The 15,183-nt window shown below is 48.6% G+C and overlaps 1 protein-coding gene and 1 non-coding gene across 9 annotated transcripts in view; both read left to right on the forward strand.

Annotated features, from left to right (window-relative positions):
- The first annotated feature begins 195 nt into the window (after nt 1–195).
- DNM2 (dynamin 2) overlaps nt 196–15,183 on the forward strand; it is an 85,522-nt gene continuing 70,534 nt past the window's right edge. For 4 of the 8 annotated variants that reach the window (XM_036459444.2, XM_036459438.2, XM_036459440.2 and 1 more), the window contains exon 1: nt 198–554. In XM_036459444.2, coding sequence (XP_036315337.1) covers nt 394–554 — 161 coding nt within the window. In that variant the 5' untranslated portion in view covers nt 198–393. Of the gene's footprint in view, nt 555–15,183 lie in introns of all 8 variants that reach the window. The other 4 variants (XM_036459439.2, XM_036459441.2, XM_036459443.2 and 1 more) reach the window with 3 other exon arrangements.
- Nucleotides 12,571–12,633, forward strand: LOC118731474. Its single transcript, XR_004991884.1, has one exon. It is a non-coding gene; the product is annotated as a U7 small nuclear RNA (small nuclear RNA).

The following is a 15,183-nucleotide window of genomic DNA, read 5'->3' on the forward strand; positions in this document are numbered from 1 at the left end:
CTACCGCTTTTGACGTGTCGCTACCCGCTGGTATTGGCCCAAGCATAACAGCGACAGTTCTTAACGTCCAATGAGCCCGCGAGGAGGTCCCCAGGAGGAAGGGTCCCTCCGCCTTAAGTCCGTGCCTCGTTCTCATTGGCTGGTTTACATGAGTGGCAGCGCAGTTGGCCAATCGGGTGGCGCGAAGGCTTTGGGACCGGGCGGGAGGTCGCTCGGGTCGGGTGTCGCCTGAGAACCGGATGAAGTGGCGACCGTGAGGCCGAGCCGGGAGCGGGCGTCGCGCCGAGGCCCGGGCGGGCGGGGAGCAACGGCCGCGGACGCCGCGGGACGGCATCGTTGAGGGACGGGGGCAGCCGGGGAGCGCTGGGCGCTCGGGCCGGGGCCGCCGGCGCCATGGGCAATCGCGGGATGGAAGAGCTGATCCCGCTGGTCAACAAGCTCCAGGACGCCTTCAGCTCCATCGGTCAGAGTTGCCACCTGGACTTGCCTCAGATCGCTGTGGTGGGCGGCCAGAGCGCGGGCAAGAGCTCGGTGCTCGAGAACTTCGTGGGCCGGTGAGCGAGCGCGGTGGCGGCGGCCGGCGGGCGGTGGCCCAGGGCGCGGAGGGCGGACGGGGAATGGCGCGCCCTGCGCCTCCAGCGTAACTGCGGCGCTTGCGTGCCCGCGACGGGGTCAGGGGCAGGGAGGCGGGCCCTGGGGGACACCGAGCCTAGGGCTCCTTGAAGGGGGAGTCTTACAGGCTGGGAGGCGTGGGCCGGGATGTGCGGTGGATCCTTGATGACTCCCGGGTCCCCAGGTTTAGTGGGTGAATTCTACCATCTGGTTGCTAGTGGGGCTGGGGGAGGTCTCCCATCTCTGCCCCAAACGTGCCACCTAGATTATCTGCTGGGCCGACCCCTGCCGTCTGGCTGGCTGTTCATTTATCTGGAGCAGTCACTGCCGTCTGGTTGGCCGATTCTAACCTGGATAGGCCTCCGTGCTACCACCATTTGGCTGTCCATCTGTCCAGTTCTGCAGGGCAGCTCCCTGCTGTCTAGCTAGCTGTCCAGGGTCACCTGTGCGACCTGGCCGCCCATCCGTGCCCCTCACAGACTAACAGCTATCCCGCAGTTGGGTTACCCCAGCTGACCTCTGTGTCTGACTGGTGGTTTGGACCCTGGGGAACCCTGTTGTCTGACTCTTCAGCGTGGTCCCTGGAAAACATTAGCTTCTCTTTTCCAAGTTCATTTTTTTGTCTGTCCTCCTAGTCTGCCTAAGTGCCCTAACTGCCGCTGAGTGTCTGGGTCAGTCTCTGTAGCAGGGGGTGATGGGAGCATAGGAAGAGAAGGTGCTGAAGTATGAGACTTAAACTACTCTCTTCTCAGTTGGAAGCAGGACCCCAGGGGGAACTTTCTACAGAATTCTTTCCTGGACCATGTCAGGATTTCCAGGGCCCTGGAAGACAGGGACCAGCCCCCAAGCTAATGCCTGCCAATTGTGGGCTCTCTTGGAGCCTGGGAAGGGACTTTTTTTTCTTTTTCTTTTTCCTTTTTATCACTAATCCTCATCAGAGGATATTTTTTTCCATTGGTTTTTATTTTTAAATATATATATTTTTTTGTGTTTTTTTTAATAGAGAGGAAGGGAGAGAGATAGAAACATCAATAAGAGAGAAACATCGACCAGCTGCCTCCTGCACATCCCCCACTGGGGATGTGCCCGAAACCAAGATACATGCCCCTGACCGAATCGAACCCGGGACTCTTCAGTCCACAGGCCGACGCTCTATCCACTGAGCCACACCGGTTTCGGCTCCATTGGTTTTTAGAGAGAGTGGAAGGGAAGGAAGGAGGAAGAGAGAGAGAGAGAAAAAGAGAGAGAGAGACAGACATCGATGTGAGAGAAACACATTGATTGGTTGCCTCCTGAACCCTCTCCTACTGGGCTGAGATTGAACCCACTAGGCAGGTACGTGCCCTTGACCGGGAATCGAACCTGTGACCCTTTGGTGCACTGGCTGATGCTCCCACCATTGAGTCATACTGGCCAGGACAAAAGGTACTCCTTCTCTGATCAGACCCTCATGGAAAGAGCTGAGATAAGGTCTTCCTTGGGTAGCCCTGAGAAGCATCAGTTTGCTCATCTGTCTAGTGGGCAAATTCTACTTTCTGGGCTGTTTCAGGGATTCAGGAAGCTGATGAATGAAAAACGGTCCTGAGGTCATTAAGGGCAGTTGAATCTCCCTTTCTTTCTTCTTTAGCCTCTTGCTTTTCTGCCTCCCAGATGGGCGGCCACATTTCCATTCCAGGAAGGACTCATTTGTGACTGTGGCTGCCAAATGATATCATAGTTGTTATTATTGCTGTTATTATTGTTATCAGTGCTAGGAAGTAATGTTCATTCATTGAGCAGGTGCCAGATTGACTTCTTTCTTGATTCAGTATCTTGATTCCCACGATGAGCAAGTAGAGTGGAGGGTCTCTTATCCCCACTTAAGAGATGAGCAGGGAGGCTCAGAAAGGACTTTCCGTTTGCTCAAGGCCACCACGCTGGCAGGAACCCAGCTGGGTGCCTGACTGCCCCTGCCTTCTCAGAAGCTTGGGGTTCTGCTCCCAGCATTTCCTCCTCCTCCTTCTTTTTTCTAAGTTTTTATTGATTTTTTTTTTTAAGAGAGAGAATAGAAGGGGGAGGGATAGAGAGAGAGAAACATCAATGATGGGAATCATTGATTGGCTGCTTCCTGCATGCCCCACACTGAGGTTGGAGCTCACAACCCAGGCATGTGCCCTGACTGGAATCAAACCATGACCTCCTGGTTCATAGGCCTATGCTTAACCACTGAGCCAGGCAGTTGGGTGAGAATATTTTTTCCATTGATTTTTTTTTTTTTTTTTAGAGAGAGAGTGTAAAGGAAGGAGAGAGGAGAAAGAAATATGAACATGAGAGAGACACATTGATTGATTGTTTCCCCCACACACACTGACTAGGGCTGGTGATCGAACCCAGGCAAGGGGCTCATGGCTGGGAATCAAACTCTTGACCCTTTGATGAATGAGCCAGTGCTCCAACCACTGAGCATACTGGCCAACGGCAGAACTTCCTTTTTTGTCTGGCGCTTTGCTCTCTGTCGCCTGTGGCGGAAAGGTGTTGGTTTTGGATCAGCTAGGCTTGGGCTGTGGGCCCTTCTCCCCGATTGCCCAGGTTTCCGGTGGGTAACTACAGAGCTCGATCCATTTCATTTACCTTTGCCTTTGGACAGGTTTTTAACCTCTTCATCCCTCGGTTTCCCCTACTAGACATGGGCTGATTGTCCCTCAAGACTATTGCAAGGATATAGTGACTTAGTGTGGTGAAAGTGCTTACTTAGCGCAGTGCCTGGCGCACAATAGGTCCATATGGCCATTATTTATTGATCTAGCTCCTCTCATATAGACAGCAAAAGTTCATCAGAACTAAAGTGCTCTCACATTTCACACTGGACTTCGTTTAAGCCTTATGAGGGTGGAACTGCTATGAACTCATTTTGCAGAGCGGGAAACCGGCTCTTGTGTGAGGTTGTTACCGTGAGGAATCAGGGGCTCTGCCTTGGTGGAGGCCTGAGTCTCTTTTTCGTCTACCTTTCTTCTGTCCCTCTGCCCCTGGCCTTTCCCTGCCGCCCACCCAGGCATTCGGTGATTGCCAACTGCTACTGAGCTGGCTCCTGTGGCAACCTCCTCCCGAGGCCTGCAATGCGATAGCCCGTGTGAAGAGCATGAATTCAGGGCCTGAGAACCAAAGTTGTAAAAAGCCTTTCTTTGGCTAAGCGGTGCTCTCACAGAACTAATTTGTTTTTATTTCTGGAATGTGGAGAAGGCCCCTCAGCTACAAAGCCCTGTTCTAAAAGGATAGCAGGCGGGCCTTATTTTGAATTCTGTTCCTTACTTCTTTTTGTGAATTCGGTCAAACTATTTTGTCCCTTGTACGGAGGACTTGTGCAGTGAATATCCCTGTTGGTTTCAAGGAACAAACAAGAGCGTGTGAAGGGCATGCGCCTGGGATCAGCACAAGCTGCTCTGTTTCATTGTCTCCTCCTTGTGGGTTTTCTAAGAATGTGGTCCAAGTGGGAATGACCCAGTGAACTTAGCCCTGTATCGGGGGTTGCTCATTGGTGGCCTTGAGGCCCAAGACCTGCTTGCTTCATTTGCCTGGTGTTTAAAATGTTTTGTTTTTAATTAGCTGTCAATATCTAAGATTAAAATTTAGAGATTAAGACTCCACCATGCTTGGTAATACCCATGTACCCATGGGTGCTGCTGTTAGAATCATCATTTTCTGATCTCCCTGTTCCATCTCGCTTGGTGCCAGTTGCCTGGATCTCGGAATCAGCAGCCACTTGCTGCCTGGTCAAACTAGGACTGGCCACTAGAGCTGCCACAGTCCCCACCACTCCCTAATGTTGCCCAGGCCCATTTCACATTTGCCTTCTGTCTCTGTTAACCTTTGAGTTTAAGTTCCCTGGCTTGCCCTGGCTGATTTGGCTCAGTCCATAGAGCATCAGCCTGTGAACTGAAGGGTCCCGGGTTTGATTCTGGTCAAGGGCACCTTGTGTGGGAGGCAGCCAATTGATGTGTCCATCTCACATCTCTCTCTCCTTTTCTCCCTCTCCCTTCCACTCTCTCTCAAAGTCAGTGGGAAAATATCCTCGGGTGAGGATTAAAAACAACAACAAGAAGACCTCTGGGTCTGCATCAATAGATAGACCTGTGGCCCTAAGGAGAGGGAGGCTATTGGGAAATTTTTTCCTTGGGAAGAGCGGGAGGAGGCCTCCAACCCCTGAGGCATGGGCTTGATTCTGTGAGTCTTTCCTCACTGAGCTTCTGTTTACCCCACAGGCCTCCAGGTTGGCTGAGTTTCACTCTTAAGTCACCTGGTGCCCCTCAGTGAGACTGGAGTGATGATTAAATGAGATTGTTTAGACGCAGCGGTCGCCTACCTTTTGGACTTCGCGGACCGCTGGTTAGCGACCTGTGCTCCAAAGGTTTCCTTAAACCTGCGCTCGCCAGCCCATAGGACCTCACGGACCACCAGTTGGCGACCGGTGGTTTAGATGCTTGGGAGCATCTAGCACAGAAAACGTGCTTAACATGCTTTGCATTTTTCACTCCTTTATTGAAACATGTTTGGTCCCTGTTCTAGGCCCTGGGCAAGATACCAAAACCATTGTCTTGCTGGGACCCATTTGGCTCAATGGCTAGAGCATCGGCTTGGGGACTGAAGGGCCCCGGGTTCAATTCCAGTCAAGGGCATGTACCTTGGTTGCGGGCATATCCCCAGTAGAGGGTGTGCAAGAGGCAGCTGGTCGATGACTCTCTCTCATTGATGTTTCTAACTCTCTATCTCCCTTCCTCTCTCTACAAAAATCAATAAAATATATTTTAAAAAAAACAACGAAAAACCCATTGTCTTGTGGGTGTGTGAGGGGTTGGCTTTCCAGCAGGGGGCAGATAAAGAAGAAACCAGGTAGAAGGTGGTAACTTATGGAACAAAGAGTAGGAATAAGGAGAGTGAACGGGGAAGGGGTAAGTTTATTGTTTTAAATGGGGTGGGGGTCATGGAAGGGGACATTTGATGAAAGACTTAAGGAACTGAAAGAGGAGCCTGCAGTGGAGGTCTGCTGGAAGAGCATCTCAGGCTGTGGGAACGGCCAGTGCAAAGGCACTGCGGTAGGACTGTGCTCCTGTAAGGGAGGAGATGAAGGTAGGGAGGTATCTCAGTCTTGGTGGGTGTAGGCCTTGCCGAGGGGCTGAGGAGGGCTCTGAGTAGAGGAAAGCTGCTGCTGGTGCCCTTACTGTCTTCTTGGACCTGGTCCTGGGTAAGCTGAGGCTTTCACCTTTGATTTGTTAACGTAAAAAACCATTGAAACTGTAAAGAATTTTTGTGAGTTTATTTGAGCCAAACTGTCAACAAATGTTGGGAAGTAGAACCTCGATGGATTGAGATAATGCTCCTATGGATTGAGATAATGCTCCGGAGAATGGTGGGTTACATTTGTATTTATACATTGCAATCAAAGGAAAGGGACTTGGGGGGTTACATGAAATCCATTGGTGATTGATTAAAAAGGCGGGAGAAAGCAAAGTGGGGAAACCCCTGGGATTGGATAAAAAGTATAATGATAGACACATACTTAGGTGGGTGCAGGAACTATTAACATGATCATGAAGGAATTTGTGGTATCTGCGCTCAGCACATTAGGTTGTGCCTCAATGGGTCCAGGAAAAGGGAAGTTACAAATTACCCAAACATTTCAAGGGTATGTTATCACAGATGGATAAAGACTGATAGGCTCAGTGAAGGTAAAGGTTGACCTTGTCAGTGAAGATACCGGCCTGGGACATAACTACCCACCATAACTGCTTTTAGTTGAAGTTTAATTTCAGACCATCTTTTGTGGTGACTTTAGGTCTCTGAGTTTGTAAGAACGCCATTGAGGCCTTCCCTGAGCTTGTCAGGTTAGCATGTGGCCCCTTTTGTTCACAGATTTTTAGCTTTACTTTGATTTTCTCAGTGAGCAGATCCCTCGAATTGCTTGTAAGGGCCTGGTGCCATTTTTCTTTTAATGAGAAACAGTTGCCCATGGGTCTCTGCCATCTCCAACTGCATTTCCATTTGGTCTTTGGTGCTGTATTCCTTCAGGGACACATGGCTGCTGCCTGGCACACAGTGGGTGTCTGACAAATGCAGGATGACTGTTGCCTCATGTCCCTGCCAGACTTGGGCATGTGGTCTGCCCCTTGGGCTGGTTTGTCCCTTAATGGATCTTAAGTGGGTGAAGCCACTTGGCAATGATGGCTGCTCTTCCATTTCTTCCATCCTTAAGTTAATTTAAATTTATTATTATTATTTAAAATATATAAATATATTTAAAATATATTTTATTAATTTTTTCAGAAAGGAAGGGAGAGGAATAGAGAGTTAGAAACATCGATGAGAGAGAAACATCGATCAGCTGCTTCCTGCACCCCCCCCAATGGGGATGTGTCCGCAACCAAGGTACATGCCCTTGACCGGAATCAAACCTGGGACCCTTCAGTCCGCAGGCCGACGCTCTATCCACTGAGCCAAACCGGTTTCGGCTAAAATATATTTTTATTGATTTCAGAGAGGAAGGGAGAGGGAGAATAGAAACATCAGTGATAGAGAGAATGATTGATTGGTTGCTTCCTGCATACTCCCTGCTGGGGATCGAGCCCACAACCTGGGCTTGTGCCCTTGAGAGAAATCAAATCCAGGACCCTTCTTCAGTCCACAGGCTGATGCTCTGTCCACTGAGCCAAACTGTCTGGAGCTTCTTTATTCATTTTAGAGAGGAAGAGGGGGAGAGAGAGAAATACCAATTTGAAAAACATTCCTGCACGTGCCCTGACCTGGAATGGAACCTGTCAACTTTTGGCGTATGAGACAATGCTCCAACCAGCTGAGCTCCACTGCCAGGTCTTCATTATCCTTTCTTTTGGGCAAAACGGAATTGCCTTTGCCTGTGTGGCCGGCCGTACCCGGCCAGTCATAATGGAAGAGGTTACAGGTGCCTGTGGGAATGTGGCTTCCCCTTCTCTGGGCCTCAGTTTTCTCTGGATAATGGGATCGCAATGGTCTTTTTCCTCCTGGGAGTGTGTTAAGGATCAAATGAAGTAATCCTTGTGAAACATTAGACCTATGCATTTTCCATAGCCCTGGGGTAGGAGTCTGATGATCGCATGTTAATTTCTTTTTCCTTAAAGAAAAGGAATTCATAATTGCTTTATTAATATAAATAACACCACATTTTAGCACAAACACTAATTGAGTGCCTGGCAGTGCAAGCCAGAACCAGCTGGGGAACCACATGCCTGCCTGTTCCCCAGGTTGTGAAACGCTAGCAGGATCCTGTTCTGCTTTGTTTCTATGTGGGAACGGTGACTGCGAACAAATATTTGGCCGTGAAAATAATTTCTGCTCATTTCATTTATGGGAAATTGGGAGCAAAAATGCCCAATAAGCCCTAGGTGGTTTGGCTCAGTGGATGGAGCATTGGCCTGTGTACTCAAGGGTCTTGGGTACGATTCTGGTCAAGGGCACATGCCCTGGTTTTGGGCTTAGTCCCCAGTGCGGTATGTGCAGGAGGCAGCCAATCAATGATTCTCTCATCATCCTTCCTTTCTGATGTTTCTAACTCTCCTCTCCCTTCTTTTCTGAAATCAATAAAAAAAAAAAAAAATATATATATATATATATATATATATATATATATATATATATATATATATATATATATATTATATAAAGCTTAACAGCCCTCGTAGGGTTTCTAAATGGTTAGAGCACTGGCCAGAGGACCGAAGGATCTCGGGTTCGATTCCTTGTCAAGGGCACGTACCTGGGTTGCAGGTTCAATTCCTCGTCCCAGTCAGGGATCCTGTGGGAGGCAACCAATCAATGTTTGTCTTTCTCTCTCATTCTCTTTTTCTCTCTCCTCCCTCCCTCCCTCCCACCTTCCCTCCTTCCTCCTCCCTTTCCTTCTACTCTCTAAAAATCAATGGAAAAAATATCCTCTGGTGAGGATTACCTAAATAAATAAATAGATAGATAGATAGATAGATAGATATGTAAATAAATGCCTCACAGTAGAGAATTCGCTAGACAAACCATGTGTCCAGAAATCCTACTGAAATAGCTACTCCAGGATCTAGAAGAGGATTCAATGACACAGAAAGTCATGTAAGACCTGCTAAATCCCAAACCGCATGGATGGTATGAATCATATCTTGTTCAAAATTGTTTAATTTGTATAGTAAAAAGCCTGGAAAAGATGTGTGTTCCCCCAAACCTCACATGTCTCTCCACATGATTCTTATTTTTGCTCATTTTATGATTTATAACCAGAAAGATAAATTTCTCCAAAGCTCAGAATTATTTGTCTAGGGATAATGGCCCTCGTTAGGTACACAGATTGAAATTCTCTGTTAATAAGCCAGGTCAATTCTGGTGAGGGCAGAGGACTGGCTTATGGAAAGTTCTAGAGTGGAGTTTTCTTTTTTTTTTCTTTTAGAGATTTCAAAGACAGAGGGAAGAAGAAGCTGGTCTTGTAATGGAATCCTCTCCTGGTGTTTGCATTTGGCTCAGAATCACATCTGCCAAGTTTTGGCCCTATTTGAATTAAAATGCCAAAATTGTAGGCCCCCTGTACTGCAGAAAAAAGTGGGAACATCAGCTAACCCTTAATTTACTGGGGTTGCTAAGCGCATGCTGTAATTAAGCCCTTATTGTGCAAACGATTTGGAAAAATGCAAGCCAATAATGAGATATTTATAGGGTCTTAGCTACAATCTGAGTAAAAGAAAAGAATTGCTCTACCTGTGAAGCAGAATGGCACTGAAGAGGAAAGACTCCTGCTTCTGGGTGCATTTGGGTCTCTGTTAATATTGGCAATGAGGCCCCTGCTGGGTACTGAGATGTTTCCTCCTTGGAGTCTCTTCCGGCTTGAACAGGATGCTGGGTCACCCTTTGGTTTCACCTGCTGTTGGGTGTTTATGACATTAACAGTAGGAGCTGATGTTTGTATAGAACCACCCCGTGCCATGTCTAAAATCTGACCACAAGGCCCCAGAGCCCTGGGAAACGTGCTGCTCTTAGCATCCCTGCTTTAGAGGTGGGGAAACCGAGACCAGACCCGACTGGGGACTGGTTTGAAGTTACACAGGAGAAGCACAGGAGCCAAGGCCTGAGCTGGGCCTTACTCACCCAGAGACAGACGCCCAGGCACAGTGGGGGTGGGAAGATGTGGCCATGGCTTTCATGAGTGGGGTAAACAGTGGACCATGGCACTTGTGTCCGAGGATGGGGTTGAGATCACAGATTGGGCAACTTCTGGCTTTTAGAATAATTTGATTAACTGTGTATACCTTAAATAGCAACCTACCTTGAGCCAGGTGCTGGGGACCCAGCAGGGACTGAGATGGACAGAGATCAGGTGAATGGTTACATGAGTGAGAACGTTCTGAGGTTCAAGAAATGCAGTGAAAATAGAGGAGCAGGTGATAGAGCGGCTGGGCAGAGGGCTGCATTGGAACCAGTCCCTCAGAAACCCCAGAGAAGAGCATCCTAGGCAGAGGGAACAATAGGAACAGAGGGCCCTGCGCACCTGGCCTGCCGGGAGCCTGCTGCGTGTGCGGAAAAGGCCTGAGATGGAAGCAAGAGTCAGCAGGCACGTGAGGGTCAGGAAACTGCTCATCAGAGGCTGATTTGTCATAAATTTTAATTACGCAAGTAGAACACTGCTAACAGTGTTGTTGTAAAAAGGGAAACCATGATACATGAGGAAGAACACATGGCCCACCCTGTCCCTTCCTCCCAGCTCTACATGCCAGTTTAGGGTATACCTTGCCAGGCACCTCTCACGTATTTATGTACATATGTATGTGCTGGTATCTGTAGAAATATACAACACTTTTAGGGGTGCGCTGTTTTTCAATATCTTCTTTCCAGAACTGGGGCCAACCCAAGTTTGGCAACTTGTTTTCCATCCACTCAACACATCCTAGAGGTCTTTATGTGTTGTTTGTAACTACTACTTAGAGCTTCATGATTGTCCCAGAGGGGTAAGGAATGGAGGCAGGGGGCTAGCAGAGTCACTGTGGCTGTCCAGCTGAGTGGTGACGCACCCTCTGTGTGCCATGGTTCACGTTTGAGGCCATTGCTTGATCCCCATTTGCCAACCAGGAAACTGAGTAACAGAGGTTTGTTGGGGTTTCAGGTGGTTGTATTTGAATCCAGAGCCGTGGCCAGCCTGGTAGGCCTATGCCACAGTTCTGCTGGCCTACATGTGGAATAGCACCCTCACCGCTGGCTTTGTCAAATCTTCCAACTTCCTTTCCTCTTGGTCTAGCTTCATGGGACTGTTTTTCACTCTTCCAGCACTCTGTCTTTTTTAAAATATATATTTTATTGATTTTTTACAGAGAGGAAGGAAGAGAGATAGAGAGCTAGAAAGGTCGATGAGAGAGAAACATCGACCAGCTGCCTCTTGCACACCCTGCACCAAGGATGTGCCCGCAACCAATGTACATGCCCCTGACTGGAATCGAACCTGGGACCCTTCAGTCTGCAGACCGACACTCTACCACTGAGCCAAACCGGCTTCGGCCCAGCACTCTGTCTTTGTGCCTCGGCATGGCCTCAGAAGTTTCTGGAACAAGGCAAGGTGTCAAGGAGTAATACAGACCCTGTGGAATCCATGTGGTGCCCACTAAGTGCCCAATGCTATGCTTCACTTGCTTGATTTGCCTCCTTCGTTGGTGACCAGGGTGTGGCTCTGGTCTTCCATACTGAATGGGCTTTCCAAGTCTTTGAGGCACTTGCTATGTGCCAGGCACTGAGTACTGTCGGTACGTCATCTTGGGTCAGCCCCATTTCCCTGAGGAGACAGCTGAGGGGCAGAAATGGGGCAGGCAGGTGGGGGCCTCTGAGCCCTCATACCCACTTTTCCACTCAACCAGGATGTCCCCGGTGGAGGGAGGCACCTCCATAGCAAGTGGCAGAGGATGTCTTGGTGAGTGAGGCTAAGAGGGCTTTACCCTCTCAGGTGGCACATTCCAGTACGAAGTGAGAGGAGGCGTGCAGAAGATCCATCTGCTATGGATCCTTGCGGTGGGACTGGTTGTCAGGGAATGCTTCTTGAAGGAGGCATTAGGTCTTTCTGCTGAGGCGAGGTGGACAGGCAGGAGCTGGCTAGAAGCAGACTGCTGAACTCGTACCTTTGTACCCATCTTGCCTGGCTGTGGGCCCAGCTCATGGCTCATGCCCTGCTATCCACAGGGCACTTTTTTTTTTCTTTTTCAAAGCTGTGTAGTATAATACTTCACAATACAAAGACACTTTTATTTATGAGCTCTTGGTAATGGATATCGAAGCTATTTCCAGTCATTCAGTCCCAGGATTTGCACTGGACAGGTTATACCTGTATAGAATGTGGCGGAGGAGGACATTGGGAGGTTGATGGCCAGCACTTAGTATGTGGCCATCACTACCTGGGTATGATGTCTAGGACACCAACAAGTAGCTACTTCACTGGGGTTCAATGAGCAGATTTGGAACTGGTCAACATGTCCTCACCACACTTCACCCCTCCTCTCCTCTTTACACTCTGGCCCCGTGCAGTCACCTCTACCCTGGTCCCCCAGCTCCTATCTTCCCTCCCCACAGCATCCACCCGTCTCCTGTGAACACCCGAGTCAGGACCCATTCCTCCCCAGCTGTCACATGATGCCTCTTCCCCACGCCCCCGCACAGCTACGTCAGATGACCCTCCACTCTTGTTTCTGTCTGGGTGCCAGGTGGTCGGGGCAGGAGAGGACACCCCTCCAGCACTCTCACAACAGGACGGGGAGTCTGAAGTCAGCCTCTACTTTCCCCCCTGCGTGCTCAAGTGCCCACATGGACTGAGAACCAAGGCAAAGAAGCCTTGGGGGTTGTCACTCAGCCCCGGTAGCCTGATGGTTTCCACCGTAGGGAGATGCCGTAAAATACCAGATCCCGGTTCTAGACCCCTCCCCAGACCAACTTTAACCCCTGGGGAAGTGCTTACAGCTCTTTTTGAGTTTGTCCAGGAGGTCTTCCGGCTTTTACTGGAAGGCCCTAGAACAAAATAAAACAAAACAAAGAACCCTGGGGATATTCCAGGCATATGCTACAGCTTGGAGAACTGCTGTTCTCTTTGTCACAGGAGACCCATGGGGCTGTGGACAAGCAGCCAGCAGAGCTGTCCAGGTCCCCGGTGACACTCTACTGCCCAGATGTGGGAGGAGGCGCCCTGGAGACTCTTTCACATGACATTTTCCCAGAGATAAGAGTGTTTTGGGGCTGGCAGGCTGGCAGGCAAGTGGAGCAGGCAGGAACAGTCCCAGCTGCGGTTACACCCGCCTGCTGGGTGATACACCCTGGCACAGCCAGGCCAGCTCCCTTTTGTGGGTCAGGGACACAGCCCTGTCTGTCCCAGGCCATGGGGCCTTTGTCTTCGGTGCTGGTAGGCAGGGACCTTCTTGAGGGTCACAGCTTCTTGGCCCTGCAGCCGGGGAGCTGTGGCTTTGAGGTTGATGCCTTGAGAAATTTTACCTGGCAATGGAATGTCCGGGATCTAGAAATCAAGACAGGGGCCTGTCACCGGAGGCCAGGAGCCACCCACTCGGCTGGAGGGAGCCTTCCTGTGGTTTGGGTTGGCACGGCTTATCTTGCCACACGGAGTTCCCCTGGTCTGGGCGGAAGCCCTTTTGACGGAAGCTTGGCTTCTTCAGCGTCTGCCCTGGTGGCGTCTCCTGTTGCATATCTGGCACAGGCTGCTGGGGAGCTCAGGTGGCTGCTTTCTGAGGTGGGGAGGCCCTACCGGAATATACTCCCAGCACTGAGTGAGAAATAACTCCTAGCTTGGTTTTTCAACTCTTTTTTTAATTAAAAGAATTATTCGACTGTTCATTCATTTTGAAATAAAATTCACTCCTTTAGGATGTGTACAGAGTAAGGCAGAGTTTGTGTGTTTGCATGGGAACCACCTCCATCAGTGTATGGCCGTTGTCAGTCCTTTTTCTAAATTCCTGTGTGTAACTGTCCCGTCCCCCTCCCCCAGGGCCCCCATGAGGTTCACCTCTGACTGCCCAAGTCCTGCCAGAATGTGACCACCTCATGCCATGGCCCTGCTATTTAGTGCCTTGAGGAGTTCTCGCCCTTGTTTTAATAAACTTTTTATGTGGGAATAAGTCTAGATTTATGAAAAATAAGTAAGCTTTACATTTACAAAAAATTCCAAAGACACATAGAGCTCCCATATACCCTTCATCCATCTATCCCTAACGTTAACATTTTACCTTAATATGGTACATTTCTCACAACTAAGAAGTTAACTTTAGTGTGTTAGCATCATTGACAAATGCCAGGTGTTACTCAAATTTCCCCAGTTTCCCTCACTTATGTCCCTTTTCTGTCCCAGGGCCCCATCTAGGATCTCATGTTGCATTTTATTGTCACATCTCCTGAGTCTCGGCGGGTCTGTGACAGCACCAGTCTTCTCTTGTTTTTTACAACCTTGGTATTTTATAGAATGTCCTTCAATTTGGGTTTCTCTTATGTTTTCTCATGATTATACTAGGGCTTTGGGTTTGGGGGAGGAAGACCACAGAGGTAAGGTGCCCTGCTCTCTGCATCCTGTCATAGGTCCTTGATAACAATGAGGCTTAACACAAGAGATGTTGACCTTGATCTCTTGATTAAGGTAGTATCTGTCAGCTTTGCCCACTGCAGAGTAGTACTCTTTTTTATACACTATTCTGAAGCATTGAGGGTTCGAATAGGTAATATGTCCAACATAGCCTCAAGTTCAAAACCATTATAAAGGATGGAGAGAAGCCTTCTGTCCTCCTCCTAGCATAACTAACCACCCTTTTCAGTCTCCTGTGTGTCCTCCCAGTTTCCCAGTGCAAATAGAAGTAAATATGAACGAGTTTTTATTCTCCCCCATACAAGGCTTTACACCCTGTTCTGAACAGTAGGATTGTTACTTAACGGTATTTCTTGGTGATTTTAGTGTATTAGCACAAAGAGTACATCTCATTTGTTTTATTTTTTCTTCTCCCTCGAGGTATAATTTGACCCTAATAAACCTCCACCCATTTTTAGTGTAGAACTCTAAGAATTTTGACAAACGCAAAGAGTTGTGTAACCACCGCAATCAACACATAGAACACTTCTGTCACCCCCAAAACTCCCGTGCCCTTTTGTAGTCCTCATATCTGACTCCTACTGATTTTGCCTTTTCTAGAATGTCATATAAAAGGGCTTGTGCAGCCCTTTGAATCTGGCTTGTTTTCCTCTACATGATACATTTGAGAGCCATCTAGGTTGTGTGCGTCAGTAGTTGGATCCTTAAAAAAAAAAAAAAAGTATCTATCTATCTATCTATCTATATATACACATATTTTATTGCTTTCAGAAATGTGTGTGTGTGTGTGTGTGTGTGTGTGTATATATATATATATATATATATATATATATATATATATATATATTATTGCTTTCAGAAAGGAAGGGAGAGAGATAGAGAACTAGAAACATCAATGAGAGAGAGACATCGACCAGCTGCCTCCTGCACACCCCTACCGGAGATGTGCCCGCAACCAAGGTACATGCCCTTGACCGGAA

The sequence above is a fragment of the Pipistrellus kuhlii genome, unplaced genomic scaffold (genome assembly GCF_014108245.1).
Source record: "Pipistrellus kuhlii isolate mPipKuh1 unplaced genomic scaffold, mPipKuh1.p scaffold_m20_p_30, whole genome shotgun sequence".
NCBI lineage: Eukaryota > Metazoa > Chordata > Mammalia > Chiroptera > Vespertilionidae > Pipistrellus > Pipistrellus kuhlii.